This window comes from Meleagris gallopavo, chromosome 10, assembly GCF_905368555.1.
Source record: "Meleagris gallopavo chromosome 10, MGAL_WU_HG_1.1, whole genome shotgun sequence".
NCBI classification, from domain to species: domain Eukaryota; kingdom Metazoa; phylum Chordata; class Aves; order Galliformes; family Phasianidae; genus Meleagris; species Meleagris gallopavo.
The window spans coordinates 18,886,549-18,904,058 of NC_139413.1; the positions used below are offsets into that span (position 1 = coordinate 18,886,549).

Below are 17,510 nucleotides of genomic sequence, written 5' to 3' on the forward strand. Positions count from 1 at the left end.
TGATTATCCAATGTTTTTTAAAATTGTCTCACTTGACTCAATACATGTAATATAACCAAACATTAGTGAAGTATAAGAAGAAGCTGCCAGGTTTATGCTCCCTCTAGGGAAGCACCAAGTAAAATGCATTAATGAAAAACCATGAGCGTCTGGTAATGAATAATATTTATGTACAACAATTATTCAAAGTGGATGAGCATTCACTGCATTGAACTCAAATGCTTCGCTAATGAAGACTCTCAGAAAAAACGTATGTCCTCCAGATTCATAACACTGCATACAAGGTTAATTCTCCAGTATTGATAACTCATATTTCAGGATACTGTAATAGAAAGAATAAAAAAAATTGCTTCCAACCTATCTGCTAGAAGTTCTTTAGGGACAACCCTTATTTCCTCCATGAACTGATAATAAACTATGGATCAATAGCAAAGCTGTAGGGTTTGAACCTGCACGCATTGAATTCAGTGATGAAGCTCCCACACCAGTGAGAGTGTAGGAACAGAGCTTTTTTGCAGTAGTGAAACAACTGCAGAACACATCTGTCTGCCTCTTCTCAAAATATCCTTTTAAACTTGAGCACCAGTAGGATGAAATTACTCTAAAGTCTCTCTGATTACCTGAAAAGATAATATACCAAAAAGTAGAAATAGAAAGCTCATTAAAGGCTTGACAGACTAGCAATCTGTTGTAATTTTACTATGGCTTAGTAGAATACACTGTACATAAGGACAGTATTTTAGGATTAAACTAAAAAATAGATGTGATTACAATCCACTTGGTACATTTTAAAATATGAGTTGAACTTGGTATCCTTCCAGATTTTTTTCTGGGAACATGCTGAAGCAGACCTCTGTTCTAACTAATATTGCAAGCAGGAGTTGATGTTTCTCTGAGGAATAGAAGGAATATTTGGCTGAGGAACCTGATTCTGTCTCAGCATCGTAACAGTCTGGCATAATGTGCGAAACTATTTTCAACACTCCCAAATTTCTTGTGCTCTGCCTTTACTGCTTCCACAACTGGCATATACCTCTAAGAGACTCATCACCCTCCCTAGAGAGAGCATAAGGGTTCTGTGAATTGAAAATGATTTCCAAATGGAGGCCCCCTGACTAGTAGAGAGCTGGTGACATGTTGACCATTCCCCTCATTTCTAGCTGACAAGTGCACTAAATGATACCACTTGCATTTGATGTGGATAAGCAGAACTGAAAAAGAAAGATACAGTAGATGCAAGGATGTGATCTGATTGTCACTGTGAGAAGCACTGGCTTACTTCACAGTGCTAAAGGGAGTGAGTTATATACACCACATCACGTGGATCGTGAAGTCCCTTTACAATTTGCCCCTGCTCATAGGGCAATCATAGTTGTTGTGGCAGATAAAGGAGAAAGACATTGGGCTGCTGATGCCAGGATTCCTAAGAACTTTGTTTGTAAGCTCTGAGAGAACAGTTCAATCTGTCTTTGACATGGAAAGGATAATTCGTACTGTGTTAATAGGGAACTAATAAAACTTTGTGATGTATTAATTTGTTGAAGAGGAACACATTAGGCTGGAGATTAAGACACCTGGAGATTGAATGATGATATTTTTTGATAGCCTATGCTAAGGTATCTATTGCACTGAGCTGCTTTCACAGTAAGGATTTTAATGCGATATTGTGAAGTCACTGTGACCTGACAACTATTATCATGGAAGAGTCATAAATATAAACAAATTTAAGTTTACAAATGCAATAATATCTCACGATCATATTTAGCTTGATTAATAGGTAAACTGGACGGCTTTGATTATTAAAGGACATTTTTGAGAAATGCATCTTGTGCATTTTCTGTTAGCTTCAATTCATCAGCTTCAGCTTAAACCAAAAAAGCCATGACAACCTTGAGACACTTATGGAGTACAGAAGCCCCTTCCAACTCCAGAATTGCAGCAGCCATATATGCACATGCTGAACAAGCCCCACATTTCAATTCATTTGAGTCTAACCAAGATTTGGCACTTCAGTAACAAAAAGAATCAAGGGAGACTGAGAGAACAAGCACTTCTACAGCAACAGCCAGGTCAAAAGTTGGATAAGGTTAAACTATTAGTTAATATCTGTATTTTTATAACATGGTTGGAATAGCTACTTTCCTTCACAACTGCAAAATCATGATGTGCAAATTGAAAAATAAATACCGAGACACAACAGTGGTCTGGAAACTCCTTCCTACTAAGTGTGTAGCAGAGGCTGCCTTAATGCCAAAACACAGAGGTCCCCTTCAATGCCAAAACAAATCCATTTTCACCAAGAAACACAAATAACACACAACCCTGTGGTTTGTGCTTGAAGTAAAACTAGAGAGAATATCAATAGAGACAAAAATACAACATCCAGAGTTATCCTGAGGTTGTGCACTTGGATATGTTGTTCGAGTAGGATTATCCCCTTCAAATAAAATATCAATTTAATCAATAGTAAATTGAGCTGAAAACAACACACAGCTTTCAAAACATTTCAGGACGACATCCAATATTTTTTGGGACCCAAGCCAACAGAAATGGAAAGAACAGAAGGTAGCGTAGGTGGGGTAAATGGGGCCTAGCTGCTGCCTCATCAAGTGCTTATAACAGTCAAAACCACATAACAATCCATTAAAAACATATCTAGGGATTCATTTACTAGCTGGCATCCAGCACGGTCTTCTCTCATGTATTTTGTCAAACATTATAATTGCTCTTCACAAGTATAACTTACCGGTCTTTTCCTGTCTCCTTCTTAAACACTGCATCACAGTAACTCATGCGCTTTTCCGTTGTCACATAGATTTTGGCAGTTGGGTAGCTGTCAACAGCTTTCTTCAGCATGTTGTATACAATGCCATTTCCATCCTTCCTCATGTTTCGAAAAGGTCCCCAGATCACATAAAGAGTGCTGTTGGTTTCTTTGAAAAAGTACTCAGGATTCTTGAGTAGGAGAGGCACACTTGTGTGAGAGACCACTCTTATGGTTGTCCTCTTCCCAACATCCTCCTCATAGCCCTTTGTGGGTGCATTGTTCATTCTCCATATGCAAGAGGACTTGTCTATCTCAGCTCCCACCTTCTGGCCTACCATCTGTCCTGAATTGGAAACGATGGCACAGAGGTCACAGTCCAGTTGCAGAGGCTGAAAGAGAGAAAACAAAAATATATGGCAGGTTCTTCTCTACAGAGCATGAAAACTGAGAATTCAGTTAACAGAAAGACAAGAACAATCCAAAAAACTGACAGCAATACTTCTCTTTACAAAACAAGAAAATCAATCCCCTTGAGGTAGAGCTGATGAAAAAACCTATCGCTACACAGTTCTAAAAGCAACCGTTTTCAGTGCCTGTAATCTTTTCCTTTGTTCACCTACTGAAGTCAACTAGAAAAATACTCATTCTTTTTCTCTCTGGCTGTTACTCTTTCCCCTAGAAAATGATAAAAGAAAGCAACAACAGAAAATAATTTAGATCAAGGCCTTTTTTGGAAAGGTGTCTGCAACAGGGAAAACGAACAGAAAAAGTAATGCTGGAAATTTAACTATACACTGATTCTGGTTATGTGTCTGAAGGAAGAGTTCCCAAATTTGTGACACAAGTCAAACATGAAGTGTACTTCTAACAACCAATCTGACAGCACTAAAAACCTGCATTTGGAAAGAGGATGTAGATAGAGGAATGTGGTGATCTCTTCAGAGATCTGTTACAACCCAGGAAAAATGAGAGGCAGATGGAGTGGTGACATGTGACTTAGGAACTTAATTCTGGGCAAAGCGAAGTCAAAGACAGTATTTCCTGAGTGCATTCTGTGGTACTATTTCTCCCATATGAATTGAAAAGAAAAATAGTTATCTCTTAAAGAAATATAGGGACCCAGACAATATTTCATTTGAATATAAATTGTATATATATTCTTTGGTTCTTTTGCATCAGAGGGATGCATTACATTTAAGATGCATTTTATTAAAGTTTTACTAGAAATCTAAAACAAATGGAAACTAGATCCATCCAGAAAAACCTCAAGAATAGAGTCCAGGCCACATACCATTTGTAATTTTTTGTATGGCCACAGACTTGATCTTCTAACCCAGCTTTGACTGGGAGCAATTGACTTCATTTACATGTTTGTTAGTATTCATTTCTCTTAAGTTTTGCGAATGTTTAGCTAGATGCTTTTTTGAGTAGCCTTGTGGTTATTTCTCTTCAAAATCACAGCTATTTTACCTGATGTGGATCACATCCTGGCTACATTTGACCACAATAATCTTAGGACCCGGTCACTTAGATCAGATTTCTTTGATAATGGTGCACAATATAAGGACAAGAGATAAACATCTCAAAATTATAATAGCCAAATTATAATTGCAAAAATATCAAGTGTTTGGGTGACAATTATTATACTTGTGTATCAAGTTTCTGCAATAGATCACAACTGCACCATTTTGACTTCTCTGCTGTGATTGATTTGATCTCTCTATGTGAGTGGTACCTGAAAACATTCTTTCATCGTGTCTTCGAGACTCAAAGATGTATGACTGTATGCAACAGCACTGATGGCGTTTCCTTTACAGAACACCATGTATTTTTTATAGCTGTTGTAGCTTCAGAGAGTTGTCCTGCTTGGCTGTCTGACAGCAGGGATGAAATCCCAGGAGATACAGCTGAACACAACAGTCTTTCTGTTTACTGCTTAGTTACAGAAATTCTCTCTAAGATACATTATGAGGACATGGCTGTGTGACCTAAACAAATCCATGAGCATAACTCACATCCTAACATGAAGTGAATTGTTCAAGTCCCAGTAGATTAATTTATATCTTTCAGGGTGAACTTTCAAGCTAACAAATACTGAATATGAAACTGCCAGACAGGAAAAAACAATTTGGTCAAGAATCTGGTCCCATTTAAGTTTGTCTCAACATTGATGTTTTTTTTCAGAATATTCTTCTGTCTCCATTGAAAAGGAGCTGCTCTCTTAAATTTGGAATTGTTTGATTTTTTGACCCTAGTTAGAAATGCATTGAGCATTTTCTATTCACTGAGTGAAACTGTTCTGCTCGAATAAACTGAGCATACTCACTCCTGCAATTGTGTCCCCCAGTTTTCGAGCTCTTTTGTTGTGATTCATTTATCTTGTTCCAATTTGTAAAGTGCTTTCATAATATTGAATGCCTGCACTAGGTCAACATATAATCTGCTCTACTTCAGTAGAGGTGGAGGCTTAACCCCTTCCAATCCTATCTCAGAATAGATATTTTTACAACGTAGAGAATTTTCAGACGCCCTAATTATGCACATTTGCTAACAGAGATCCTGTGGAGAGTTAAAAGACTGACTGACACCCATGACAAACATTCAACTGATTTCAGCACCATCCACTGAACTCAGTGTCTTTTTGGACCATATTTTCTGCAGTATGTGCAAAACCACACATCAATATTCATTTGCTGAACCCCCATATAGAGACAGCCTTGCTGCTTGTGGGGTTTATAACAGTCATGTATAAGAGGGGCAGTTTCTATAATCCATACACAACAGCTTTCTTATTTTCCTCTCTTAGCTCGGCGTCCTGTTTGCTATGACACCACACCTCAGCTATGGCTATGGTGGTGAGGTCCCATCACAGACTCAGAATATGCTCAAATGTAACTCCTCTGCCAGATGGCTCCTACAGGAGCTGTTCAGACACAGGGATTTGGGTGCCAGAGGGGTCAGACCAGAGAATTATCAGGGCAGCTGTGGCTGCTATTTCTCCTACCAAACTGGGACGCTCTAAATGGCTCCCAGATGACCCCTGAAGAGCTGGAGTAATCTTCTGTTGTCCCTCATCACCCCAAACACTGACATCCCTATACCCTTCATAGATTTTTGGTTGTGAAGTTGTTCATTAAAGCCCTAATCTGTATGAGAAACTGTCACTTTTCTATTTAATTTGATGACTTATTTGCATTAAGGATGAGCAGACGCAGAGAGTCATTTCTTACACAAAGAATCCAGAATTCAGAGACATGAAAAACTGGACAATTAGAGAAAACATGCATTGGTGGTGAACTATTCTGCAATTGTCAGTAACTGTTTATAGGTATCCATATCAGCAACTCCAGGATAGCAATTAAATGCTCACTCATCTGCAACCTTATAAGAGAAGGCAAAAATAGGCTGCAGGGAGGGCAGGCGGCCCTCCCATCTGCAGAGAGCGGTCAGCAGCAGATCAGCAAAAGAATACAGAGACCTGTACTGCTGCTATTTGTGCTTTTTAGACCACCACAAATTAAAGGCCTACTTCTACCTTTTACGAGATTTTCATCCACTTGTACCGCAGATATATCAGCCAAAGGGAAAAAAAACAACAGAGAACTTTTCTTCTCTTTTTATGCATTTAGACAGATATTTCACCTCCAGACACCATGGGGTCTGACCTATTATCTTTGAAGAGCTGCTTTTTGCTCCTTGAATATTATTCATTTTGTTGCTGACCAGGAGGACACAGAGCTCCTCAGCAGAGCAGCTGGGCACGATTCTGACAAATTATTCCATCTTTTCCCTGAGTGATACATTGTAACTGTTGAGAAGCACTTATATTTTAATCAGTAAAGAAAATGAAATGTCTGACCTTTCCATTTCCTGTGCAAGCTTACAGACAATAGAAAAGATAATTAAAACTGTGAGTTAGGACTTGCAAAACAGTGCTGCTTCTCTAGCAGAGAGAAATAGCTGTGCAATAAAGGTCACTTATCAAACAGTTCTAGTTATTAAATCTTTGCATTTAGCTCTGAAGTGGCTTCACAGAATCAAAGGTCAAATCATTAAATAACAAAAACAGACAGAATTAGAAAAGGTCACAAGCAAATGTAACTAGAAGAAAGTCACAAAATATGATGCTTTTCCACAGAGGATTTCGATATCTGGAAATTCTGTTGCTCTCCAATTTGAAACGCTCCCTTCCACCATCATTTCATAAGTCTCCACCAAGAGAATGGCTGCTGAAGACCAAGATAACATGACGCAGGCCGGGACTTCTTAATATCTTTGCAAAACTTCAGCACAACCCTTCTGATTTCCCGAAGTCGCTGGAGCCCAACAACACAACATCTTGATGGGCCATTCCCATGCCAAGCTGCCTTCCTAGCCAAGATTGCCAGATTCAGTTTTCCAAGTCTAGCTCAGGACCTAAGCAGATGTAATTTACGCTAATGAAAAGCTCAATTTCTCCTGAGAGTTCTTAGAGCTGAAGGCTCGTGGTGCGCTGCAGAGCTCATTCCAACACACCAACCCCACTTCGTTCTGCGAATCCCACAGTTAATCATACAGATAGTTGGGAAATTCAGATTAAACTTTCCCAATTGTTACTTTAACAATATGATAGTAATTTTATAAATTGGACGCATTGCCCATTCACTACATAATGAGGCAATTATTAGCAGCTTGCCACATATTAATTTGCTCCTTTAATGTTGAAACAAATGAGATCTTTTCTTGTAATCATCCTATTTGAGTGAATTCTAACAAAGCCGATTGAACAAAGCTCCAGAGAGACTTTCTTTATTTCAATGCCATTTATTCTCCTACTCTTCTTGGATGTCTTTAGAGTTTTAGAGGATACAACATTTATAATGATGCCAGCGGGGAATAGATTTTGCCTTTATTCTTCTTGATGTTCTTCTGAAGTTTTTCAAATGAAAGGTACAAGAGAGGCATTAACCGTCTGGCATTGTTTTTTATTACTTTTCTCTACTTTACAGTCAAAAATGTATTTTAATTTTTCCTGTGTTTCAGTAACAATTAACTAAGCTGCTCTTAGCAACACTTACTCCCTTTCTTCAGACCTCTGACTGATGGAAGGACTCGCCAGGTTTCTCTAAGTAAAAATTTAACACATTTAAAGAAAAAAAATCTTTTTTCTGTACGGCCACCCAGCAAGAGCTATCAATTAAGCAATAAAAATAAAAATGGTTAAAAAAAAATCCACGGGTCTGATTACCCTAAGTTTGTGGTTGTTCCCTTTTCCATCCTGGTAGAGATTTTTTCCCATCTTCAGCTCTTACTTCTGGTCTTAGCCCCTGGCATCGCAACCCAGTAAATATCCGTCTTCATAAAATTTAATGCTAAGATTTCATAAAGATTTTAACATTTTGACATTATTTTGAAATAAGCCCTATGTCAACACACATTCCATTTCCAAATAAATAGAATATGATTTGCCTCTTCACAAGACTGAGATTGAAGTGCCAGGTCTATTTTATTTAGATGCCTGTCACTGATATGTACATAAGTGCTAGCAGGAAGTTTTTATTTAAATTGAATGAATTGGAAGGGAACACATAATGAGACTGATCTGGTAGTAAGAGACAGAATAACTAAATGTCACTGAAATTCTTTCTATATGCATTGACCCAGTTGTTTGACTTGCAGCTCATGTTGAACCTCTCTGAAAGGTTTGGTATCAGTCCTTTTCTTGAACGGGTGTTCTGTGCATTTCTGATGTCAGTGGTAAAGAGACAGAAAAGGGACGGATGCTCAGACCTGGGGCAGAGCTTGAAATCTGCTGTCTCCAGCACCATCTAAACTTTCCTTCAGCAAGTGTATTTTTGAAACATTTTAGCTTTCTTTCCCACAGAATGAAAAAAAAAAAAAAAAAAACCCAAATCTTTCAAACATGAACCATGGTGCAAAGTGATGCAGTGTCATCTTTCTCACTTTGAAGACAGCCCCGGTGACTCCATGCCAGCTAGTACATTTTTCAATGCATAGCAGAGCATCAGAATGTCATTGATTTTGCTGCTGCTATTGGGAAGAATAGAGGCAGCTTTGAAACAAGGCAAGAATCAAGTACAGCTTCTGTATCCAAGAATAGAAAAAATAAACACTTAAATATATAAAATATATGTGAGAAAAAAAGAGTCCCAGTATCTCAATTGTCAAGTAAAGGCTGAAAAATAGAGACTTGGCAGAGTAATTCCAGAACATTAGAATATGTTTTGCCTCTGCACATAGGGTTAACGGCAGAAGGAATCTTCCAAATTCAGTGTTTCAAGTACAAGGAACAGACCCAGCAAAGGTTGATGGTCAGGAGATCTGGGATTTGGCACACTGAGAGAGTGGCAGGTGAAGAAAGTTTTGCCCTAAGGCATTGCCTGAAGGATGTGTAAGGACTGGTCCCACAGGTGCTGGCTGGGAGAACAGAAGCCGCAGTTTAGTTTGCTTCTCAGGTGGTTGGTAAACTCCTCTCCACAAGCACAATGGTAGTGAAAATGTGCTCTTATTAACAGAAATGAATACACTGAAAAAGGGAAGAAAATAAATGGGACTGCGATACCAAAAGAGAAGAGAAAAAAAGAATATAGAGAAGTGCAACAGACTATGGAAATGTAGAATGTAAGTTAGTTTTTGAAAAAGAGACATGTTTGGATATAGAGGATTTGGGAAAAAGTAAAATAATGTTTTGATTACCACTGAGACAGCCCACAACGTTTGGGAATGAAAACTAGTACAAGAGAAGATCCAAAAACCCCTAAAGATGTTTGTTAACTTCTGCAAAGGAAGCTTTAACAGACATGTCAACTAAACAGCTCAGCATTAGGCAGAGAGAATAGCTTTTTTCCCTCAAACTGTAACTGCCCAGGCAGAAAACAAATGAAAACATAGAGAATCACTCCAGCACATAGTATTACAGCTTGTAGTTAACCAGAAACCCTGACATCAGTAGACATACACATGTCTACAGTCCCAGGTCCACCCAATTAACATCTCTGAATCAGGCGAGAAAAAGAGCAGCAAAGTCTTTTTTGGTATACAAAGTATCACAACAAAACTATAAATATACTCAAGAACATATGGAAATATTCTTGTCAAACAACTGAAGATTGAATGCCTAATTGTAAAGGGGAAGCAAACTCCTTCCTGCACAGTCTATGCAGTGATTTCACAAGACAGGCACTGAAATAACATTCACTCTCAAAAACATCCTATGAAGAAAAAGAAGAAAAAAAAAAGACCAGTTTCTCAAATATCCAGGAAAAACAAACTACACCCTTCTAGAGTAACCCTAATTTCATTCCAGTGGTCTAGCTGATGACCATAAATAACCACATTGTTTGTCACATTCCATCTATCGCTCATTTGCAAATACACAGCCTTTGAACTGCCGTGGCTTTGTAATAGTTCAGAAGCTGGGAATTCTTCCAGCTGAGTGCTGTTTGCTGAATGCTGCATCCAATAAGTCATTTATCTTAACACCTGCCACGTTGCTCACTTGCTCTCATTAGCACTTCATGACTCTCAAATTTTGTGCATGGAAAACATTACTGGAAACATATTATTTAAACCAAGAACCGTCCAGTGAACTTCATAAACAACTCCAAATACAACCAGCAAGTTTAGCTCTGGCACTTTTGCCACTCCATTCTAAAGCTGTATTTGCAGCACTATGTTCAAAGAATACTTGCTTCCTGCAAGTTATCAGAACTGTAATTTTTAGGTTTACTTTTACCTTCAGCAATTCTCCATTTATACTGCATATCTTTCACGGAAACTGTACGTAGCAATAAGGAAGATATGAATTTGTTTCTTCTCTATACAGACATATTTGCTCCACAAACAAAACAAAATAAACAAGGAAATAAAATGTCATTTACACCACAAGGAGACATAAAAGCGGGGAACATACTCTTAGCTGAACGGACTGAATAGCAAATGAATTGCAGTACAAAGGACAACAGCTAGTACATCCAGTTCTGTGCATGGCAGTAGAGCACAGGGAACACACAATCCATATGAAATGCAATCCTTCCTTTAGAGTGGACTACAGAATTACAACCTTGAAAGCAATGAAGGCCAAAAGGACTTTCTTCACATAGGCTGCTTTTTTCTTTGTGTATAATACTAAATATCTGTGCAAAAACCTGAGAATTCTTCATGCTGATTTTGCTCAACATAAGACTGTGTCGAAGGAATTCTTGTTCACATATGTAAGATATTGGTGAGAAAAGGATACATAATTACTCTGTAACCACTAACTTTAATTTGTATTTATTATAAACACCCACAGATGGCAGTAAAGTATATAATGTATATAGCACATTTGTTCCAAATTTGCTTTCTCTAATAACCTCCTTCTATCAGCACTCACCATTAATCATAGGCCATTATCTAGGAACTTATTTGGCTGAATTACAGATGCAGGACTGACTTCTAGGCCTCCTGTCTCAATACGTTTGAAAAATTTATATCCAAATAAATTATGAGTCTTCTAATAAGAAGTGCACATCTTACTTCAGGTCAATAGGTCAATTTATTTGGGGAAACTATATCAAAGTAAGCAGAAAAACTGTCAGAAAAACTAGCTTGGATTCCTTTTTTTTTTTTGTAAATGAAAATCCATCTAACAGAGCAGAAGCCTAACCTCTAATTTACTTTAGTTCCATGCTGTCTAGACCTATTATTTAATTTTGTCTCTCCTGGTGGTCTATCTATCAAGTTATTTGTATGCATGGAAGAAAAGTGATAAGCTAAAATGCTAATTATCCATTTTTCTGAAATTAAAAAAAAAAAAAATCCATGCCAGGAATAACAATAAGGTTTATTACAATAGCATTAAAAGCAGTTGCATTTTTCATTTGCCAAAATAAGCCTTAAGAAGCTGAGTCCAGTGTTTTTAATTGCAGGATGCCTTATCTAAAAGAAAATACATGCTTGCTTCTGGCCGATTTCATTTATTTTCCCCTTATTGGCATATTGGAAGTATTTGCTCTACAGCACTATGACTGTCAGCTTTTGCCCCAAAATTAAATTCTTTTAAATAGCTTTTAAGATTTTTAAATCATTTTAGTTGCAGAAATATGTAAACTTAAATTACCATTTTTCAGCCATCTGAACTTTCAAATCCTATAGCATCTTGCATTAGGGCAAAAATTTATACTGGACAGGAGGATTCTGCTTAAATAATTAGGATGACTTATTTTAAAGTTTATTTATTTAAAGTCTTATAAGTCATTAATAGAAAGTGTAGGAACATAGCTGCAAATTTAAGAACTGAGATGCTAAAGATCTGTTTCAAATGGGAAAATCTGTTGCACATATATTCTCTTCTGATTGCTTTTACAACCCAGTGCATATGTCCACTAACAAGATTTTAATCAGTGCAGATTTCATTGCAGGCACTAGTTGGTATCATGTCCTAAAATTATCCACAATAACTTTGTAAGCACTCTCAGTTGGGAGCTACTGGGTTAAATGACTTGTAAATAATTCAGAAATCATTCTTTATTGGTCCTCCTTCTCATGGAGCTCAGCAGCGTAGTTTCTGCTATGACTCATTCCATACCAGCTCCCTTGCTTTGAAAGACTTCACTAAAGAAAGGACCCTGAACACAGTGACATCCAACAGCATGCTGCAGTTACCAGGGCCTTGTGCAGATTTCTGCCTCATCACGGAGCTTGGAGGAGCAAGGCCTGAAAGTGCTGAACAGCACGAACACAAATGAGGTGGTAAGTTATGAAATAAAGTATGCTATGAGCAATTGCAAGATAAAAGCTAACTAACAAATGAAAATAATAACCCAATCAATCTTTTCTTTACTATATTGTCTGGCCTTCCAATGATATAGCTGCTAGAATTAAACAACATTATCACCAAAATGGATAGCCTAAATTTTATAACTCTCCTACCTGTAACTTTAAGGTTTTTTCTAATTTAAATTTAAATTAATTTCTAGTCCTTCATACGTCTTAAGGACAAAATTACTCAATACCACTGTCTTGCACCTATGTGCTGGCTTCAAGAAAAATCTACAGCTCGTTCATAGCCTCCATTGCAGTCAAAAGCAAAAACTCCCAGTGACACCCTTGGAGCCATTATATCACCTAATGTCTGTATTTTGGAATCATATATTTGGGTTCTCAGTTTCTAGGTGTAAAAGCTTTGTGTTTCTAAACAGAGAAATAGCAAGGAAACTTCTTATATGATAAATCTGGCTTGCAGTGAGAATCCATACAAGAGTGGATGGATTAACAAAAATTTCTCTACCCCGAGGAATAAATTTATGCATAGGACCACAATGAAAGACTTAGAAAATTATACTCTTGCCAGTACAAAGAACATAGCACTACTCTTTATCCTGGGCAGTGGCAGGAGCCTCTGAGATAAGGTTCTGCTTCCACATGTGAAAAGGACAAATAGTGTCCTCCAATTTAAACTAATTGCTCACAAAGCCAGATGACAGCCTTCCTTCTTTGCATGTGGGCACCCATACAAACGTTACCTACAGGATAGGCTTATTTAGTCTCAGTGTCCATTCCTGAGACAGAGGTCATATTATCTTCCTGGCATCCCATGGGTTAAGACAGATCCTACATTCCAACTTAACTCTGAATGCACAAAGTTTGGGCTTTGGTTTGTTGTCTTTTTTAAAAAATCAGTTGACCTTAAGGAAGCTTCTGATTCCTAAACCTTGCAAGAACTGTAGCCACAGCAGAATATTTGTTATTTGACAACTTGAAAAGCAAATGTAAGAGTCAACATCAACACTCATCAGCTCCTCTGTAGCTCCAACTAGTATAGCAAGAAATAGTAGTGTTGACTAGGGAGGTACTTGAAGACAGTAATAACAAAGAAAAGTTAGTGCCCCCTGATAGTATCCTGTGCTGACCAGCTTGGCTTGTTGGCACCATGAGAATGATGATATATGCGTACAAGTCAACTGAGGCCTTTGCATTCTAGATGGTAAGGGGAAGACTGACAAATACCTTCTACAGCAAACAGGACGTGCCTTCTCTTCTCTGCCTCTAGAGAACAATGCTGCTCTGTGCTACAGACTCTGCTATACCTCAAGCTACCAGCAGCTCACAACGGCACATTGGGAACCAGAAATGTTAAGGTCCACTTCACAGCCTCAATGAATGTTTTGGGGACTGTATTATACAGCTAATTAAAAAAAAAATCCATCCTGCAGGAATCATCAAGCAATTGTAAAATAATCATCCAAAATAAATACTCTTACAAATTACAGCTGGTGTTGAGCAAAAAGCATGGAAATTAACCTTTGCTTGCATAGAAATAACAACTCTTTATTTCCATGAACATTATATATCAGCAACCTTTTTCTTAAGTTATGTTAGTCTTATGTTCTCTTGTCTCTTTTGTTTCTTAAAAAAATAAAAATATGTGTTTATATATGTGTAGATTTACACATATTCAAACAACTAAAAGCAGTGACGTGTGGAGGGTTTAACGATGTATTAAGTTCATTATTAGAAAATATTTTCAAAGCAAATGCAAAAGCTTTGTCATCTCTTCGCTGTGAGTCACATCAGTGTAGAGTTACAGATGCAATACAAAGGAAAAAGTCTGTATGTCCAACTAGTCCAATATATGTGGTCTCAGATGTGCACAGTGTTACTGCTAAAAGGACTAAGGAAGATGAGATGAGGAGGGAATACAGGTGGGCTATGCATTTCAGCCAAGATCCATTTTTTAGGGAATATATCTTCATAATACAGAACAAACTTTGAAGCAGGTGCTTAGAAAGACTGTGGAATCTCCATCTCCCTTTCTAAAACATTCTGAGGCAAAAGTCTGACCTAAACTTGGTGTAAGTCACCATGTTAGACATAATGAACTCCAGAGGTCTTTTTCAACCCCTTTTTCTTTTTCAATAATTCTGTAATTCTACCACTTAAAGAATCAAGTGGAAACTGTGTGAATTTCTATGAAAATGAAGATGTTTATAATAGTGAGAACTATTCAATATTGAGGGGGTAACAATAAAATATAATTAGCAAAAATACTTATCTTCTTTGTTATCTGTACTTGGTTGCTTCTACTGCCTCTCACACACACAATTACATATAAAATGTAGCAGGAGAGAGAAATATTCCTAATGTGAAAATAGGATGATAAGGCTTGGTCTGCATATCATTTCATGATTCTGCACAGAACCTAAATGTAATAAATCTTGCTCCTAATAAAACATTATTAGTCATGCTAACAATGTTGGAATCCAGATTGATCAAAGATCATAACAAATACACTCCAGCCAGCAGAGCACAGTGTACAGATGGGCAACATGATGCAGTTTCCTTCCTGGCATAAATAAACTGGCTCTCAGGTCTGCTAACTTGGGTTGTTCAAAGAGCATAGGTAGGTTCGTTTCTCCATGGATACTTGTAGAGACTAAATTTTATTTGAGTCCTCCTCATGGATCTTCTTTCTAAGTCCAGTTAGCAATGAATATAAGGTGATACAAATCACTTCATACCTGGAGACAAAAGCTACATATCTTTGTCATTGCTTCCAGCTTTTCTAGCAGTGGTGCAACCCCTACTAATGGAACAGGGCTGAGATGCAGAAGTGGTAGCTCAATGAACTCTGAGATTGGGTGAGAGGTAAGAAGGAAAAAGAAAAAAAGAAAAAAAAATCCAGATTGGATAAATCTTTTCCAAAACAGAAGCCAAAAGTGCTGTCATGTGCCAGCGATCAATAAGCAGTAAGCTGTAGATTTGCAGCTGGAGGACGGTAATTGTAAGATACAGGCTGACAGAGGGGAAGGAGGAGAACTATGTTGCAAGAAATCAAATGCCCATTGCATTCTAGAAAAATGGGAAAAACTCCCATACAATCAGACCAGCAAAGCTGCAACTATAATACACCAGACTTATTGCAGCTATGAAATGTAGAATGATGAAAATCAATTCGAAAGAATTATATCACAAGTAAACACTGTACTTATCCCCTCCCCTTGGAATAACCTCACTGTAGTAGCAAAAACATAGCCTGTTCTGTCACACAATCCTTGCAAAAATTCTGCAGACCCTGTTTTTCAAAAGAGTTATAATGAAAAAATAAAGTCCTGTTGTGCTTTTCCTCCATCAGCCCTGTTTATGAATTCATAGCGCAGCATGAAGGTTATTAAAATCCCATATGTGAGCACCACACACAGCACAAGCAGATATGAATTGGCATTCCACAGAGATAATGCTATCTAATGGACAAAACAAGTAGCATGGTTTCATTCTTATTCAAAGTACATTTGGAAAGGGCAAAGCATCTGGCTGCCGCTCATGGATAGCTGACCAGATACAATCCATTGCTTTCTTCTTACCTGTTGATTAGTAAGTTAAATGTAAGGAGCATGGCTGTTGTCTTGCTGGGCATTGATGTTCCCAGGACACTCTTTTACCCATTAACCACTTATTCTGGAGTGAATTAAATGCTATTTGGACTATGCTGATACAGTAACTATTAAACACATTGCTGTTTACTTCCACTTAGTCACATTTCAAATCAAAATGTAATTAACTATGGAGGTAACCAATACACCTCACAAATTAACTAATTAACACCCGACTCCTGTCCATCCAGTAATTCAATTATTTTCCAGAATTATTCATTTAATTCCCATTTTATTGTTGAAATAAAGCAGTTAGTGTTGTCTTTTGTTTTGCTGCTAAAAGTGATTTGGTCTCAAGCAGCACAGAGCTATTTTGAGCACCATCACTACCTGGAAGAACTTTGGGTGGTTAGGGGGAAGAAAAACAATTTGGGAACAAAGATTTGTGGGAAAACATAAAACCAAAACATAGATATGCACTAAAAGTTTTCCCAGATTTGAAATGCTCTGAAAGCTTTCTACAGAAAGAGTAATGATTCTACAAACCATGGCAAGACTCAGATGTAATGTCTAGAACACATTTAGTTCAGGACAATGGTCAAAGATTAGTAAGGCTATTTCTCTGCCTCTCACGTATGATCAATCAGCTGTCATGGTGAAACCACAGGTGTCTGATGGCAGTCATCACTAACGACAGAGATGGAAAGCACTCCAAAATAGGCAAGACAGGATCTGCCATGAAACAACATGAGACACAACCATCTTCTGGCACAGTTAAAATCCATGTTGTTGCTTCGTACTGCTGCTACACTGCTCTCTATCCATGCTGCTGTGATCACACACTGCTGCTTAGCCTCCCCCACTTGAAATTCAGAAGTGGGACGATGCTGTGAAGTTTGTGTTCAGATCTGATCTTTTTAAAAATTTTTGGAGCTTTCAGACTCAAGATTCTCATTTCTACCAAATTATACATTCTTTCAGCTACACCTTTCAACCTTGTCACTATGTGATAGGCCCCATCACAATATTACACCATCTGTTTCAGCTGCTGGATATTACTTACATGCTACAATCAACATCACTGTCAGAAATTATAATCCCTATCAATATTTTACAGAGGGAAAGGAGTGAAGACAGTGAAAAGAAATTAAGTTTCAAAACTACAATGAAAAATCCTTTCCTCTAATGACTCCTGCCTTTTATACTGTCTGCCTTTATGCATGAGATAATGTGACTTAGAATTTCGTACCCCACTAGGATTAACAACAGGCTTTGGAACAGGAACCACTCAACAAGAAACACAAAAAGCATAACAATAATTTTCTGCAGCATGCCATTCCAAACAAAGACAGCTACCCTTCCTATCACCCTTGCAAATAGAGCTACAGTTG

General features: G+C 37.7%; 1 protein-coding gene across 2 annotated transcripts in view; it reads right to left on the reverse strand.

Annotated features, from left to right (window-relative positions):
• ST6GALNAC3 (ST6 N-acetylgalactosaminide alpha-2,6-sialyltransferase 3) overlaps positions 1-17,510 on the reverse strand; it is a 200,664-nt gene that overhangs the window by 69,390 nt on the left and 113,764 nt on the right. For both annotated transcript variants that reach the window (XM_010716231.4, XM_085231551.1), the window contains exon 3: positions 2,747-3,156. In XM_010716231.4, coding sequence (XP_010714533.2) covers positions 2,747-3,156 — 410 coding nt within the window. The remainder of the gene's footprint in view (positions 1-2,746; positions 3,157-17,510) is intronic.